The sequence below is a fragment of the Alosa sapidissima genome, chromosome 3, assembly GCF_018492685.1.
Source record: "Alosa sapidissima isolate fAloSap1 chromosome 3, fAloSap1.pri, whole genome shotgun sequence".
Taxonomy (NCBI): domain Eukaryota; kingdom Metazoa; phylum Chordata; class Actinopteri; order Clupeiformes; family Clupeidae; genus Alosa; species Alosa sapidissima.
Genome location: NC_055959.1, coordinates 8,582,421 through 8,600,989, shown reverse-complemented (window position 1 = coordinate 8,600,989; position 18,569 = coordinate 8,582,421). Strand labels below are relative to the sequence as shown.

The following is an 18,569-nucleotide window of genomic DNA, read 5'->3' as shown; positions in this document are numbered from 1 at the left end:
ACACATATGCCACTCCACCCTACATCTTAGCACGCGCACACACACACACACACACACACACACACACACACACACACTATAATGGGAGGAGACCGGAAGGCCTGGGTCATTAAGCTCTAAACACAACCTCAGTGCCATCCTGAGCTGGAATGTGCTGCATCGTCTGCAGAGAGACCTGCGAGTGCAGTTTCACCAACCAGCCACTCAGACAGCCAGCCAGCCAGCCTGCTTTTAATTAGGGGAGACAGGGAGGGGGAGGGGGGCAGGGAAAAATGTGAGTGTGAATCCCATATGCTGCGTGAGGCATACAAGACTACTAGAGAAGGCCACTGCTTTAAGTGAGGAAGGAGAAGGGAGAGGTCGATTTAAAAAGCGCTAGGACACCTCTGGAACAAACAAGCCATGTGTATACATCACAAAAGCCAAAAAGGACATCCAGCAGGTAGCTCGACTGAAAAAGGGTGTTATGTGTGAAGGTTACTCGATGTGGGTAAAGAATTGTCACAAACAGAAAATGAATGTGCACTGGAAGGAGTATGTGATGTAACAAAAATGATGCAGTTAAAGCCCCTATTTATATCCATTTTTCTGGGCTGCAGGCAAGACCTGAATTCAAATGATTCCTTCCGCAGCCTCCGCTGGAAATTGGGAGCTAATTTAAGCCAAAATTGCTGGTCATGCTGATAAAAACCAAAAACATAAACAGAATCTTCCAAAATCCTTCCAACTAACATTGATGAAAGAGTAGGTCAGAGATTTCTGCCCAGGTTGTTTCTATAGCCAGAGGTGGATTTGGACACTGGACTAGGGTTGCACGATTTGGGGAAAATATCTGATTGTGATTTTGTGGTACTGGTGTTGGTTCATATTGCGATTACAATTACAATAATGGTGCAGCCCTACACAAGCTCTTACCTTCCTGAAAGGGGGCCAGTCCTCCTCCCCGGCCTGGGTCAGACTGTCGTTGTGGTCGCAGTCCGTCTGGAAGATGTTGGCCGTGCTCAGCTTGTACAGGGGTTTCAGGGAGACACCAGAGGCGTCCCAGAAGCGCACAGTGCCGTCCTCATGCCTGAGGACAAGAGGTCGCAGTGATTGAGAGCAGTGAGAGGGTGTGGGTGTGTATGTGTGTGTGTGTGTGTGTGTGTGTGTGTGTGTGTCTACCAAATCCACACACAGACACATTATGGGAGGTGATGACTGGTGACAATATCTTGTTTCGCTCAGCTGAACGGTCAAGCATATCTTTCTCCACTCGCAAACATCAAGCCCTCATGCACACGCGCGCGCACACACACACACACACACACACACACAGGAGTGCACACATAACGTTCATACAGGCACCCATACACAGACACTTCCTCTCATAGACAAACATCAAGACCTCATACATGCGCGCACATGTACCGTTCATACAGGCACCCATACACAGACAGACACACACTTCCTCTCAGACAAACATCAAGTGCTCACCCCGTCAGTAGCAGCTCCTTTTGTTTGGGTTCAGGAGCCAAGCTCTTGCCTCCACATATCGGCCAGTTCTAAATATGAGACCAGGGGGGATTCAGTCATTACTGAAGCGTTCAATCCAACAGCATTAGTGAAAATGTTGACAAGCTGCAAATTACCTCGTTGGCATACACCAAACATATGAAACTGGGGTCTCAGAGGAAGCTGGACCATGTTTTATTGACAACATTTCAAGTTCTAATGGATGTTGTTGGGTGGTGGGTCCAAGCAAGCCTTCGGCACCTGACACATGTTTCTGAGACCTAAAGTAAGCCTTCCTGCCAATTTCACAGAGAAGAGTCGGGCGCGGGAGTGTTTCCGCCCCCCCCGAGTTCAACCCTGAATTGAACCCCGAAATTGGCCGCACTCACATTGACCAAGGCAAGAAGAAAAAAAGCAATGCAGCAAAACTGGAACTGCAAAAGCGGGAGTGACGCCAAGGCTGTGGGTTCACTTTCCAGAAAGCAGAAATGCTTAACAACTATGTTTTCAGCCTGACTGCTTTCAAGTTCCTCTGGATTAAGGAGGTCATCATTCCTTTAGTTTTGCTATTGTGAAATCTCCTTTATTTTACCTTTTGGGATCCTACTGAAAGAGACTACAAAACACGGAGGATTGTAAAGAATGGAAGGAAAATAAAGAGAAAAACTTTAAACACAAAATCATTAAATAAATACAAGTTAAAAATGAATCACTTCACTTTCAGAAGTGCCAGTACAGTTGACGATGACTTTACACCTTTGTTGCACTGAACTGGAGGACAAATATATAGTAAAGTCAAAGTGACGTGCTAAGCTCCGCTCCTCTCTGTGGACCACTCTTTGGGGTTGGGTGTGTGTGTGTGTGTGTGTGCGTTTGCGTTTGCGTACCACAGGCGTCTGCTGGGGGCACTGCTGCTGCTGCCCGGCGCTGATGATCCTCTCCCACAGCCGGGTGGGCACGTTCGAGATGTGGTAGGAGCAAGTGATGGCTGACGAGTGGAGAGGGGCCAGGTACGGACAGGGGATCGTCGGCCAGCCGGGGGTCAAGAGGTCAATCACAACCAGCTCCTCTTCCAGGAGGACCACCAGGGCCGTGGGGTCATCAAACTCTGGAAGACCAAACAGCCCACATTACAAAACACAAACTAACAGATAAGGAGAAAATCCATTTGTAAACATTACGGGCTGCCAGGCGGGAACTGCAGAGCCGAGTAACAGCTCTAATGTAGAGAGCACGCAGGTTAATAGCACAACTTCCTTTATCTGAACCGGGGGGAAAAACGCGACCTCGAACCCGTGCGTGCTGATGTAATGAAGGCCTCCAGTCTGGGTTGAAAGTGTATGTAAACACAGCGCTACCGGAGCGCTACTCACCCTTTAGGGGATCTGTGCAGTGGATGGTGAAGAAGTCAATGACCCGGGACGTGAAGTCCAGTGTGACGTGCGTGCTGTCCTGCAGGATGGTCAAACAGTGCCGGTCTCCGTAGCTCGCCCGAGGCATGCCTCCGCTGAAGAGCACCAAAGGAGCCCTGTGGGGAGACACGGACAAGAGAGAAAAGGAGACACAAGATCACAAACTTTGGAAAAAAACAAGTGACTTTTCACATTGACTTTTCTTCCTTCATGTCTCTGATACAAACCCCGATTCTGCTGTTCTCCAGAGGATCTTGTTCACAGCTTTACAAGGAAACGGACCTGAATGGGGAAAAAAAAGACAAGTTTTGTTTTCTTCCTCCAGAAACAGAGCTTAAAAACAAGGCAACACACTATAGCAAACCAAAACAGTGGCTATTAAACAGGGAAAATCCGTGGAAAGCTCCTCCGGTTGGTGTAAACAGCCCATCAGCTAATTGTGAAAAGGCAATTTAAGGTTTATTTGGACTTTTATAAGTCTGGGCTGGAGAAATAGACTTTTTTCACAAGCGAAAGACACTAGTCTGTACTTTTGGAAGTACATATCCTGTCTCTGGCCCAATTAAACAACCACTTAAACGAGGCTAGAGGACAATAACAATAAAATGCCTCAAGGATACATTATCAGAATGATATGGCCTGGCTCAGATAAAAGAAAACAGCTCTTGTTATGGCAGACAGAGAGAGAGACGGCCTCGCACCGTATGGTATAGTGGACGTGGCTGGCTGACTGGTGCAAGGGGTGCCACTGCTGACTGACCACACCATGTAGCCACCGTCGCTATGGGAACTGACGAAGGAGCTCCCTGTGCGTTCCCACACCAAGCTCTCCAGCTGCTGTAGGGGTCACACAAGACAAACAGTCATCAGCGCGCGCACACACACACACACACACACACACACACACACACACACACACACACACACACACAGCCTGTGATGAAAAAGGTCTGGCATCTGACAGGACAGACCTTTCAGTTTTAGCTGGATTGACAGCACCGACCTTTCTCTTGTCTCAGTAGCATTTCAGAGAGCTAGTGCTCAGGGGCCAACCATGAGTGTGTGTGAGCTTTTCCTGAAAGGCTGTCAGATTTATCATTTGAATGAATGAAGAGCCCCTACAGATTTCACAATTATATGAATTATTTCTTATCCATGATGGGCTCAGGGGAGGAGAAACTCTACTTCTGGTGAACTGCTGTTCTGACGCTTTTCACTAAAACCATCCTCGGCCTTGAGTGGACCATCAAGGGAGGAATTTATTTTCAGTTAAAAAACGCTTTTTCCTTCCCCTCACACCCAACTAGGAGCATGTAAGTCTCTGTCTCTCTGTCAAGTCTCTGTTGGGGGCGTGGGTGGTGTGCGTGCATGAGGTCACAAAAAAACAAACAAAAAAAAGTCCCCACCTGCTTTCCCAGGAAGACGTTGTCGGCGTGCCGCGAGTCCATGTCCCACAGGAGCACCAGGCCGCGGCTGTAGCCAATGAGGATCTTGTCCGGCTGCTGAGGATGCTCCTGCAGGGACTCCACAGGGCCCAGCGACTTCCCGTGTTTGTAGTCCTCAGGAACGCTGCAGGGGAGGGGACACCATTACTCACGAGTCCCAGAGATGGAGGATACAAAGCCACAGAATAATAAACAATGGCGTATGAAAAACAATAAACACACTGACCGGCAGAGAACCAAAACACAGAGGGGTGCCTTCTAAACAACAACAAAAACAAAAAAAGATAGATAAGAAAGGCCTGAATTAACCAGTTAACTATTTTAAAAGATAGATAAGAAAGGCCTGAGTGAACCAGCTACCTAGATATTTTAAAGACAGACCCTTCACTCACACACATACACTTGGGAGGGGAATAACAACTTTGACTCTCACACACCCTCGATCTCTCTAACACACAAAGCTGTGCATTAACAAACATCTCTCCATCTCTTGTGAAGACACAGGCAGCCTGACCGATTCCATCCATCGCTCTGAAATCCCAAGTGGATGCCTGCATCATCAAAAAGCCCATCATTCTCTGATGGCAAGCACCAAGGGAGACTTCAAAAGCATCCTGGAGATCACACTCAGTCACACACACACACACACTAGGGCTGTCACTTTACGTTCGAAAATCGATTGGACCAAACAACACGTTTCGAAAACTAAAATAAGGAATCGATTTTAACCAAATATGTACACTATTAATTTTAAACAAATTAAACAAATAAAAAGGATAGATGTAACAAAATTCACAAACAAGAATATAAGAATATAAAAGAATTCCGAAGTGCAGTAAGCATTGCGAAAGCTAAAAAGAAAATTCCCACCAATTTTACGCACCGGAAACAGCCGTTTCAATCAGCTGCTGTGCTGCTCGTGTTTTGCCAAAAAATAGAGGACAACGCGATCAACCTGTGCGACCTGAGAGAGACGAGTGATGGGCCCTAATAACTTGAGGAGTTCGATGTGGAATTACTTCGGATTTTTGGTATATCAAACTATGGAGAAGAACAAAGCGGTAGGCTATGCAAACTGTACAAGCGAGTTCTATGTAGGCGAAATTTGTTTGACATTTCTAATCGTAAACAGACACAGATACGTTGTTGAAGACTGCAGTAATGTTTGTCAATGATGTAATGTCAGTCCACTCGGCTTATTGTTTTGAGAATGTTGCACTCCTGTTTGTCATTGTGCGCGAAACTTCACGCCAATAATTCATCAGAAATATTGCTGGCTTGCGTCTACAAGCGCCCTCTTTACGTTAATGCCTGTTAGTTGTTTGTGGATTGGCCTATATTTGGCGTTGAAAATGGAAACGTCTTTAGACATGAAAAATGTATTTTACAATCGATTCAATGAACACTTAGGTCTCAAAAATCGAACACGATTTTTTTCACAAAAGTGACAGCCCTAACACACACGCACAACGCGAGAGAGAACTGAGGAGCTGCCAGTGCAGCATCTCAAACAGTGGGACAAATGGGTGATTTGTAAACACCAAGAGATGCCTTCATCTTTGTTTGTAGACTGAAGCTCCTCAGCCCTGTTGAACTTTTCTGAGGAACTTAACGCTCTGGTTGCATGCCTCAATGTCAAGCTTAGTGCGACAACTCATCATATCTGTATTCTTAACTAACTGGCTGAAGCCTACATCAGGATAAGGCCTTTGCATCATTGCAGGACTAACAAAAATGCCTTGCTGCACTCCCTCTCACACAGACACTCTCTTGGATATGTCGGTCCGTCTTGTTGTGATAGCAGTTGTCCCACACTGAAGAGAATAACACTGCACTAAAAAAAAAGAGAAAAAAGTTGGGGAGGAAAAATGCATGACATCAGGATTTTTCCCTTTTTTTGAGGAGGGGGGGCTCCCATAAAAGTGAGGGTGCACAAGGACAACGCTGACACAACATGAGCAAATCCTACCAGGCTTGAATTCAAGCTTTAAACCCTGATGACCAATCACAAACCACCTAATGGGATTCCTCTGTGACTGGGGCACAGATTCAACTGGAGGAATGCACACAACAAACCCAGAGGATGCCATGCACCCATGAAAACAGGAGAGGTGTGTGTGTGTGTGTGTGTGTGTGTGTGTGTGTGTGTGTGTGTGTGTGTGTGTGTGTGTGTGTGTGTGTGTGTGTAGGCAGAAGAGGAGAGACAGAGAAAAAACAGGGACTGGAATCCCGTTGCAGTGGCTTGGCTCAGTATTAGACCCAACAAGCCACAGAGGGACCAGATTTCACACAAACAATTGCAATCTTAATGGCACAAAGAAAAGACACTCTTGTGAAACATTTCCAAAGACTCTTGGAAAGAAGAAAGATAAAAAGAGGAGGAATCAAAAAAAGTAAAATAAAATGAGAGAGTAGCATGACCGACAGTGGTGGCGAAAATGTTCAAGAAAAACAGATGCATTTCAAGCCATAAATCACTCCCGTCTGTTTAAACATTAATGAAACTGTCAACACGACCCTTCCCAGGACAAAGCATACAGGAGCGTCGTGCACAGGTCGCTGACAAAACAGCACTGAGCACGGGGCCGAGCCCAGGCTGGAAGCATATTAAGTTCCATGTTTTGTCAGACCAAAACAATTACCGCGCAGTAGACTCAGTCCCTCATTTCTCAAAACCACGTTGGCTTCTCAAAAACACACGACAGGAAGAGGAGAGACACTTCGGCTCTCAAACAAAAACAGCCGACCACAAAGCGTACTATTGTTCAAAAAAAAGGGAAAAAACGAACGACCGAGAGAAAGAGAGAGAGAAAGAGACCGCAAGAGAGCATCAAAGTATTTTTAGGAATGCCGCTTCCCTGCTGATACTCAGAGATGAGTCCATGAACCTTTTCTGTCCTCGTGCTCGAGCAGATCCTCGGGGCCAGGGATCACAGCGCTTGGCACTCGGCACAAAAGCATTCTGTTCAGCGAGCTTCCTGGCTGACACGTACTTATTAGCAGTGGTGCTCTGATGGGATTGGACTCCCATTAGTCCAAACTGTGCCGGCTTAATGAGCGGTTCCAGGCCCGTCTTGACAGCAAATGAAGTCGGAGCACTCAGCACAGCCCAGCCTATCGGTGTCTAAAAAGGGACCAAATGAGCAAAGGCTGTAATCTACTTGCAGCTTAAACAGCATCTTTAGTCTAGAGGCAGTAGTCGTAGTCTAGAGGCAGGCCTGGGGTGATTTTGACATTCTCTCCCCCCCCCCCCACTTCTTCCCAGTTTCTTTTGGCAGGCATCATTTTGACCATCTGACACACACACACACGACAATCAAAACATAAAGTAGACAGGAAGCATAGTGCCATAGCGAGTGGAGAACCCAAATGGCATCAGATTAGAGGATGGCTACCGGTCATGCAGAACCCCCTGAAATAATGCAAGTAGTGAGGCGTGAACAGTATGGGGAACCGCACTGGGATTGGGGGGGGGGTGGGGGGGGGGGGGTTAAGAGACTGAGAGAAACGGATGGGTGGAAACAAGAAGAAACAGCAGGGGAAACCAAAGAATTTTTTTTTGTATGAGAAAAAAAAAAAAAAAAAAAAAACAGCTGATGTGTAGAGAAGCAAAACAGAGGAAATGGAGAAAGACTGAAGTCCCATCTTACAGAGGCGTAACAGATGGACACAGCTGTGTGTGTGTGTGTGTGTGTGTGTGTGTGTGTGTGTGTGTGTGTGAGAGAGACAGAGAGAGAGAGTGTGTGTGTGTGTGTGCGTGAAGAGTGGAGTGGACACTTGGACACCATGAAATTTGTTTGATCTCTCCAGTTCAAACATGTCTCCTGCCCACCTACCCCTCCAAACCAAATGGGGCAGGAGCCCTGAGGTAAAGGAAATAAGTCAGAAAGCTCCCTTCTGCTTCATTAAACTCTGTGTTAAGACCCCCGTCAGGAGGGAGTCCCACATAGTTTTTTTATGAGGTAAGCTGGCGGTGGAATCTGTCCACCCAACTCTCTTTTATTAGAGGCCAGCAAGCACTGCTTGTGCTTGGGGGAGAAGGGGAACGGGCGAGAGCTGGAGACCAAATGAAACAATTGTCCCCGAGAGAGAGCAAGGGATATTTTTCCTTTTTTAAAATCATTTGTATCAGCTGCCCAGTAAATCCTAGCTGGTGTGAACATTGGATGTGTGCAGCATGGGCAATATGTCAATATGGGCTTGAACTCCCCTCCTATGCACCTTCCCATGCCTTACTCCTTCCAATGTGAAATACGCTTTTCTTACTACGTCAATGGATTTTATACCAGTTGACATTCTATTGACCAGGTGAAGACACAACATTTATTTGATCAAAATCCTTATCTTGCTCAGTCAAACTCAGGTTGACAATCAGCCCTTTGACTAAACACAGTGTCAAAAGGTAAGAGAAGTTTAGCCATACAGAGAGCTTTCCTGCACATAAACTGGGCAGATGCGCATCTTTCAAAAATTCCCATGCGGCCTTTTGCCATTAGTGCAGCCTCAGTTTTCTCCTCTGTGACATTTTTTCGTGCAGCTCAACTTAAATCAATGGAGTCCATCACAGAAGTTTCTGTGCATGAAACACCCAAATAAAATAAAAATTTTCCCAAATGAAATGCACACAGCAAACCTGCAAAATCTCACACTCACACACACACACACACACGACTGACCTCTGCAGCACCTCATCCTGGAGCAGAGACTTGTCCAGCAGGGTGAGGCTGGGCAGCTCCACGAAGTGGACGCCACCTCCCTCGGTGCCCACGCACAGCAGGTCACACCTCAGCATGAGCAGGAGCACAGTCACACGGGTCGCACTAGAGGGGGGGAAAGGGGTTATGGAGTTTATGGTTAATAACACAGCATTTGATCAGCGTCACCTGTAGGGGGAAAGGGGTTATGGAGTTTATGGTAAATAATGGGGCATTGGATCACCATCACTTCTGGTCATGTCACTGGCCTGGCTTATAAGCAGAATTTTTCTTCACTGCTTTGCATACAGGTATGCCACCTGCAATCTAGCATACCTGATTATTACACTACAGAAGCCTGCTTAGGAATACAGGGCTTCTCTGAAACACTACAGCTAAATCATCTAAATTCCTCTCACACAGACCAGCTTTTAGTGTGGCTTTCAGAGTGCTCCCACAGCAGGAGCAGGAGGTCAGCCTCACCTGGTGCTCTCGATCCCCGGTCGGCCCGGTAGGGTGAAGCTGCGGATCTCTTCCAGGTGAGAGTAGCTGTCCTTTAGGTTAATCTCCCACAGGTGCAGAGTGTTGTCATCCAACAGCGACAGGATCCGGCCCTGGCAACCAGTTCAATACATATTGAACAAACATCAGGTATCTTGCATATATCAGGTATGTCCATTACACCACGTTTACAGGAAACACAACAGGGATGTCTTAACATCTACCAGGCAGCATAATGTACAAAAGGACAGAAATCCCTGTGCAGAGCCAGCCATCAGGTGCTGGTTGGCAGAAGGTACCTGGTAGCAAGTGCTTGCTCTAAATAAAGAGTCTCTAAAGAGTTGTCTTTCAGTCAGTATTAAGGAATATGTAGCGGTCATATTAAAATGTTTGAGGAGGTATTCAATATTTGTACTGGACTCAGAAAACTTTAGTCACAAAACACAATCATACAATTCATAATATGTGCATGTTACCCTTTATATTGAGAGGTGGGGTTGGGTGAGCACACCCTTACCTGTCCATAGAGGAAGTGGATCTGCGTGACTGTGGCGGTGTCTCTGTGCAGGCCAGTGAATTCCACTCCAGGGGCTCCATAGCTTTTGGCTACAAGTCAAGGAACTTTAACGCAAACATTACGCAAAGACTTCTGGCAACACCTCTCCAGTGAAGTGAATTTGAAGAAAAAAAAAAAAAAAGAAAAAGAAAGAAAAAAAAATAAAATCACTTTTTCTTCCTTCCTCTATCTATCTATCTATCTATCTATCATTAATTAACTTCCCACTTTGTGCATCTGACCTCGTTCTAGCCTCGTTCTGGCTACAGTGCGCATGCAGTCGGCAAAACAGGCTGCAATCTCCCAAACAAGCACAAGCACACAAACACAAAAACACAAATGTTCATTTCTCCCCCGAACGCAATTCAGTTTAAGACCAGAGGCTGATCATGTCTAATTACAGATAATGACTGCCATCACATTCTGATCACACAGACTACCAAACAGGGCTATGCTTCTGCACCCGAGGCAAACCCCAAACACGCAGAGCAGAATTACCTTCTGTTTTTGTACAGAGAGCCAAGCTCTGCTTTGTGTTTGAAGCGAAGGCAAGAAAACCACAGGCAGTAATTACAGCATGGCAGCTAATGGAGTGGCAGACACAAAACTGACAAATCTGAAGATGCAAAGTAATTGACTAACACTGCACTTATGGGAATTTCTACAGCTGCGCTCAAGCTAAAACTGTAATAGCAGACTGTGTAATCCTCTCCATTCACCCAAATGACTCTCATTCGATCTGCTTTTCATTCCCACATCATACCCAGCTCACATTTTTTGTGATGTTATTACAAAACCATAAAGTGTAGAGAGCACATTTACATTTGGGTAAAGCGACGACTGCACGCTTGCCAGTTCAAATCAAGCAGGCATTGTTAACAGCGTATAGATTCAGTACAGGCTCATCAAAACAAGGCATTGGAGGGGATGGAGTCCATTTCAATGTTGGAGATCTAATTCTACTAATCAGGCAAAGCCTGGACGTTCACCAGAGCAACAGTGCATAACAGATGCATACATGAAATATTTGATCAATATGTCTGCTACTATAGTGATCAGTTTGTGTGTGAAACCAAAGACTACTACAATTCCTAGTACCATATTTTACAACATTTCTTAGTACCACATTCTACAAGTTGAGCTACAAGTCCATAAACCACTTATCTACTCTTTTATGACACTTTTTACACAATTACATACAGGCGCCTGTACATGTCACTCATGATGCCCTTGCACCAGTTCGCCCTAAACCTCAGCTACAACCCCAGTGACTCCCCGTGTGACAGTCAAGACAAATCGCCCAATAAGACCAATAAATCACTCCCAACTGCAGCCTTAAAATATACACCTTGCTCTTTCAGAAACAAGAGCTGTCAGAAGCCCATCTCACATTGTTACGATCGTAACAGGCCACATGTCATTTTTTTATAGACCCCTTCCTCTTGTTCAGGTGTCCACTAATAATAATAATAATAATAATAATAATAATAATAATAATAATAATAATAATAATAATAATAATAATAATAGGCTTAACATTTGGATCCAAGCGCAGGGGGAAGGGAGGTCTGGGTGACCGTTCCAGGGAGAGTCCGAGAGAGGCACGGGCCCCGTCAGGACAAGAGCGAGATGGACAAAGCAGGGCCTGTGTGCCATCGAGAACAACGACGACAACGAGAACAACCTCATGTCCACCGCAGGGGCATGGGCACCATCCAGCACAGAGGGCCTCTTGGCCTCACTGAGTGCATGAGAAAGAGAGAGAGAGAGAGAGAGAGAGAAAGAGAGAAAGAGAGATAGAGAAAGAAAGAAAGAAAGAAAGAAAGAAAGAGAAAGGAGCTAGTAATCACAGGCACACACACCGGAAAAAGAAAAAGGGACAAAAGAAAACATGCATTTATATTCATAAATGTAACAGAGAGTGAGCTTGCGAGTGAGTGTATGAGAATGTACACACACACACACACACACACACACACACACACACACACGTGTGTTTGTGAGTACACATGATCCAGAGCTTAACACTCCACAATCCAGCTACTCAGCCGTCTTGGTATAATTGGGCTTCAGTAAGCCTAAGCGACTTCGACTGAAAAGCTACTTGTACATCTTTAAAACGCTACAACTCATTCTACACCCTTACTGCCAGAACACTAAAAAGATCCTTCTGATCAAACCAGCCTGGCTCAGGTGAAGTAACGTGTCAGCATGATGATCGTGACACTCATTTGAGATGCCACCCTATTCAACACTGCTGTCTCTAGGATCAGAACCTAGTCATGTGGACAGAAAGAGAGAAACCCCATCATTAAGGATCCTTCACACCCACTCCACCATTCCTTTCAGGTGCTCCCATCAGGCAGCTGGTTAAGAACACTTCTGGCCAGAAGGAGAACTTACTAAAACATCTTTAAAGCCCGGTGTACACCAGCGCCGACATGAGTTCACTCTGCACTTCAGCGCCAAAGTTTTTAACTGGATTAAACAATCACTACCTGGCCATTGTGCCCCATCCTGCCTCAAGGTCCGGGAAAATATTGTCTGTATTAAACTGGTCTGTGGTGCAAAAAGGGTTGGGGACCACGGTCATAGACAATAACGTTTTTTTTCTGAACACTTTAAATACTTGAACGCATGTGAAAAGCATGCAACTCTGGAGTGGGAGGAAAGATACCATGATAATATATTGTGTAATTTATATGTTTGCAATACGTTATCATTACCCCAAATACTGATATGACCATCCTCCACCTTCATGCTAAGGGCTGACTCTGTGCACTTTGTTGTACATGGTCTCACCTCCATCGTCCAATTCTGTGAAACCAACATCACAATGCAGCAAATAATTATATAATTAATTCCAGTCATTACGATCGCTCATTACTCCCGGATCTGTGGTCTGAGTCTCGGTGCACCGAACAGAGAAATAGTAATGATAATAATGTTTGACTTTTCAGCAAACAAGGGCCCAGTGAGAGTTGTTAAGTAGCACAGATGGGAAGGCTTGAAATCAACACGATAACCATCAGCGAGAGCCCAGAGCTTCTCAAGACAAGCGTACAAATGAGTGATGGACCCTGGCCCTATTTTTAGCCCCAAACTAAACAAAGCCAGTGGAGGGCTTTAAAAATAAATCCGGACGACCACTCTCATCCCATGTCCTTCCACTGTTTGTTTGCCATGGACGGACTCCAGGATGGATCTTCAGTGGTTTTGTGTGTACAGCAGTGATCAGTGAGCAGAGATGGGCTGGGGGGGGGGGGGGGGGGGGACAACTTCCCTTTCCCTCCCCCCCTCCTCTCCATTATTTAAGTTTACGTCACTCGCTGGCGCGATAAGACAAAATAAGGGAATAAATGAGGGAAGGAGGTTGTGTGAGAAAGAGAGAGTGTGAGAGAAAGAAAAAGATGAAGAGAAGAAAACGCACATAGATGGGGATCGAGAAAGGGTATAACTGACCTATAAAAGAAAAACATTGCAGACATAGTGAGCCAGAGTCCAGACAGAGGATGGATGGATGGGAGAGGGGAAAAGAGAACAAGCTCTTCAAAAAAGGTGTGTGTGTGTGTGTGTGTCAGAGAGAGCAAGAGCAACGAGAGTGAGTGCATGAAATTTTGCACAAAAGGCCGACCTTTGCGAGCGGAGCGGTGTGCAGCGGGGGAGTGGTGGGAGCGAGACGGAGCCTGTGGGAGGGTGGAGGCGATGGTGGAGAAGCCGAGGCCCCAGAATGTGCTGGGTGTGAGGAGCAGATAGGAGGAGCAAAAGCAAACAGCTGGATGATGCTCAGAGACAGAGAGAGACAGAGAGAGAGAGAGAGACAGAGAAAGAGAAAGAGAGAAGGAGAGATTGGGAGTGTGTGAGGGGGATAGAGACAGACAGACAGAGGGAGAGAGACCAATAAATGGAGAAAGAAAGAGTGAGTGTGTGTGAGAAAAGGGTGGAGAGTGTGTGTGTGAGAGAGAGATTCCTCCCCACCTCATTAATCACTAACAGAACCTCACTCTTGCTCTGTTGGGGCGGCGTGCATTACTTCCCCCTGTTCCAACTTCCAACATTTCCCCCCTTCACAATGGGAGACAAAACGACTGGCTGGGGTTCAACTCCAGGTCTATTCAATATCCTCCTTTCTATATGGAGAGGTCTGCAGAGAGAGGCTTGTTCAGGACGGAAACCAAGCCTACGAGACAAGAGCTAGGGGTTGACAAACCAGGCCGCTTTTTTGTGTGCGGTTGAGGCATGCCTCTTCGCATGAAGGAAAAGAAAACACGCACTGAAGAGGCCGAAATTTCCTGTTTCTTGAGAGGCGGACGCTATGCCTTGTTGTGCAACAAGTCTTCCATGACCCTGGCGACATGAAAAATAACACAGACAGTTATGACACTTTATCATTTGGTCAGTTCCTGCTTTTACTGTCTGTGACCAACTCCTTTTGCTCAATCACTATTCACTACGAAGGGTTACAACACAGAAACCACCATCAGCGATCCTCAACCACGACTGGGCCAGCAAGAGGAGCTTTTAGACAAAAAGCACGGAGATCTGTTCAACAACAAACTCTCAGCCAAACCAGCAGCAGAGAGCGACACAGAGCAGAGTCAGAACTTGGGCAAAATCTGATCCAGAATCAGTTGACAGCTGTGTTCGCTCATCTAGGATACACACACTCCATTTAGGCAAATGGATGCATATAGCCACCACAAAAAAAGGGGGAAAAAAAGAAAGAGTTTAACTGGCAGGACAAAACCAAATACAGAAGCTGGCACATGGACAGAATCATCACTGCTTTAGGTCGTGACCACATTAATCAGCGTAGCAGCCTGATGGGAAGCAAAAGGGAAACATAGAATGAGGGCCAGTAAAAGCACCGCCCTGATTATTCACTCATGATAGTTGTTTTTAAAAGTGAACGCTGAAGGAAAAAACCCCAAACGCTCCTGATCGTGATCATATCCGCTTGAGGAAACGTATCAGACATGCACTCCAACAAATGCACGCTCATAGACAAATATGTTCCCCACCACCCCTTCTGCATCCACTATACACACACAGACGGAGACACATACATAGACAGCAGAATATTCCAAAGGCCTTGAGTAGTTTCTTCATTAGTCCCTACACCCCCTCTCTTTGAGCCTCTCTACAGTGCACAGTCACACACACACACACACACACACACACACACACGACACCGTGGGCTGGAGAAGCTGGCTCCTCTCCCCTCATTCTCCCCTCGACAATGGCTGGCAATTACCCGCTCAGGCGCTCCCACTAACTTAGCAAAAGAGAATGCAATTTCACGGTCTGAATAGACACAAACAGCAGACACTGTGTTCACGCTCACATATAGCTAGAACATGCCTCCATTAACAGAGAACAGATATATTATTTTTTATTATTAACATTATAAAATCCAATTTATTAGGGCGCCTTATAACCAGAAACATATGAGAAGTGAACGTGTTCTGGATTATTCTGGCAAAGCTTGCCATAACGCTGAAAATAAAATAAAAATGTATAGCTGAGGAAAAAGGTACTCTACAACTTTTGTGCTTGAGCAACAGGTTGCTTCAGTACCCTTTGGAGACTGTGCTGCAGCACGGACTGTGCAAGCTCATCAGTTAGCCCCAAAGTGTGCTGGCCATTTGAAGTTCACGTCACAGCAGATTAGGTCAAGCGACCCAGCCGTATGGAAGGAGATTTCCGCTCTTGTGCCCGTCTCATTAAGCCCGAAGCCAATAGCCGAAAGAAAGGCCTTTTTAACGAAGAATGTGTCCCTGCTTGAGCCAGCCAACTTTCCTACTTATTGAAATGCTCCACAATGACATCTTATAATAAGTGCTCTCTTTTTTTTTAAAGGGCAGAGAGAAGAAGAAAAAAAAACAGGTTGGCAACGTTGCAGCGTGCCAGTGAATCCAATAAAGATTCACCTCATTCTTCCCCGTTCTGCTGGTCCTTGGATTTCTAAAAGACCCTATAGGTTCTTTTGAAAGACCTAAGGGCAAAGGAACTAACTGGAAGTGTGGGGAAGGGGAACGGAGTTTGGGCCCTCTCTCTGTGTGTGTGTGTGTGTGTGTGTGTGTGTGTGTGTGTGTGTGTGCGCGCGAGCCATGCATCAGAATACTAATGGTTTGTGACTGATGCGTCCCCAGAGACTTTCGCTGGCGATAGAAGAGGGCAGATTTGAGGAGACACCAGAGTTTTAAAAAACAGGAGGGGTGGGGTGTAGGGGGGGTTGCCCTAACATCAGTGGTTGTTTCACAAGCACAGAGCAGTGAGGTCTGAGAAAAAATCACTGATAAGCCCATCAGATGAAAGAGCAAAGCCATGCAGAGAGCGAGCGGCTTGGTGGAGAGGAGATGGAGCACAAAACCGACAGAGTGAGATGAAGATAAAGAGTGTGAAGAAAAGAAAAGTGTTTGTGTGAGTGTTCAGAAGGAGGTAAATAAACCAGAATGATGCTATCTGATCTTCAGTCTTTTACCATGTCCAAAACAGAGATATTCAGCCATCGCTCTCAACAGAGTTGAAGGCACAGATAAGCATGAAGAAGGACAGAAGAAAGGGATGAAAGAGAAATTGGAAAAAGGAGAGGATCCTTGCTGCCTCCCTCCAAGAACACTGCATAGATGCACGTCCTGCCTTATGTGCCCATAAACAGTAAAGAAGTCTCGGTTTGTTGATCACTGGCTGCAGTTGGAGCAATGCCCCGATTCAAACACTTCAAAATGCAATGGGAAAGACATGGATTTGGAGCAGAAACCCCATTTGATCCCTGGATGACCCTGCAAGCGTGTATGCAGACATCCAGCATGTGTCGATTAAACACCGAGTGGACCAGGAGATTATGGCCGAGACTGACACTAAAAAAAACTATTAACAGAAAAGTAGGCAGAGAGAGAGAGAGAGAGAGAGAGAGAGAGAGAGAGAGAGAGAGAGAGAGAGAGAGAGAGAGAGAGAGAGAGAGAGAGAGAGAGAGAGAGAGAGATAGCGAGTGAGATAGCAAGCGAGAGAGAGAGAGAGAGAGGGAGAAAGAAAATGTGTGCATTCGTATTTGTGTGCATAGTGATGCAGGCGCCTGAGAGGCACTGCTGTGTGTTGCCTCAGCTGCACTCAATCAGCACGGAAGGCGGCGGTGTGTGTGTGGTGTGAGAACGAGGCTCCTCGTGAAATCGGAACTCTCAGTCTAAGGCCTTTCATCTGCAGAGCTGTCCGAAACACGAGTCGAGATAACGCCTCAGCACAACGCTGCCATGTCGACTGTGTGTGTGTGTGTGTGTGTGTGTGTGTGTGGTGTGGTTGGTGTGTGCCATGCTAAGCGCTTCGCTGTGAGGTGCAGGGCTGACAGCCTCAGCCACCAAGACTACTGCTGTGTGTGGGCTCAGAGGGGCGATGAGCCAATGAATACTGATCAGTGAGCAGACACTGACACACACGGACACACAGCACCACTCAAACAACCAAGCCTCTACTGCGGTGCGAGAACATTTCTACAAAATAACTTGAGGACCCCCCCCCCCCCACACACACACACACACACACACACACACACACCATGCAGTTGGCCTAAAAACAGATGTTCCAGTGGACAGTTTCTGACTGTAAATCAATGGTGCAGAATAAATACAGAGATGGCAAGCCATCACTGTAGCATATCATAAAACACAGTACATAATATGCCATTGAGATGTCCTACTAAAACACTTATAACTTATCATACATATTTGGCTCTGAATGACTGCAAATCACTGATCAATCTGAAAAACAGGATGCACTAAAAATAAAACAGAAAAAAAAAGTTTATTTGAAGGACCTAATCGTATCACTGTAATCATCAGCAACAAAAATAGTTCATGTCTACCAGATGTTAGCAAGGGGAGCTAATGTTTAGCTTTAATGCGCGTCATATGGCACGGTGCCTTTGCCAGCACGTGATAGCCAAATCCACAGACGGCTACCCCTGCTTGGAGCAATGGCAGGAAGCTAAGCTGTTGATTAATCCACTCAATATCATATCCTGCAGGGCTGACTCACCCATAAGGCAGAGGGACAGCAAAAAAGAGGGGGAAAAGGAGAAGTGGGAAAAAATAACAATCACACACACACACACACACACACACACACACACACACAATTCCATCCAGAGATTACGGGGCACACACACACACACAGATCAGATATTCCTTCTAGGCTCATTCAAATTTCCTGAGCACTACCTACAATGGAGTCATCAAAGCTAGTTATCCATCATATCCTTGGCATCCAACCTCAGGCGGAATGCCACTCAATCTTAGTTCCGTTTTCATCCCCACCAGTAGTCAAGTAATTTTAGAACGAGGCAGCTAGATTCAAAATGGCAAAACAAATAAAAATTTCATTACGACCCTGATGAGAGCGATACTGAGGCTTTTTCTCTAAACAAATACCAAGCACTTCCTCCATCAGAGGTTCTCTAGAGCACCAATTGAGG

At 46.0% G+C, this 18,569-nt stretch overlaps 1 protein-coding gene across 1 annotated transcript in view; it reads right to left on the bottom strand.

Moving 5' to 3' along the window:
• llgl1 (LLGL scribble cell polarity complex component 1) overlaps positions 1–18,569 on the bottom strand; it is a 35,744-nt gene that overhangs the window by 11,184 nt on the left and 5,991 nt on the right. The window contains exons 3-12 of the mRNA XM_042087786.1: positions 10,061–10,142; positions 9,526–9,656; positions 9,025–9,168; positions 4,310–4,472; positions 3,605–3,740; positions 3,131–3,185; positions 2,865–3,019; positions 2,379–2,599; positions 1,474–1,541; positions 916–1,069 (exon numbers count right to left, since the gene is read on the bottom strand). Coding sequence (XP_041943720.1) covers positions 916–1,069; positions 1,474–1,541; positions 2,379–2,599; positions 2,865–3,019; positions 3,131–3,185; positions 3,605–3,740; positions 4,310–4,472; positions 9,025–9,168; positions 9,526–9,656; positions 10,061–10,142 — 1,309 coding nt within the window. The remainder of the gene's footprint in view (positions 1–915; positions 1,070–1,473; positions 1,542–2,378; positions 2,600–2,864; positions 3,020–3,130; positions 3,186–3,604; positions 3,741–4,309; positions 4,473–9,024; positions 9,169–9,525; positions 9,657–10,060; positions 10,143–18,569) is intronic.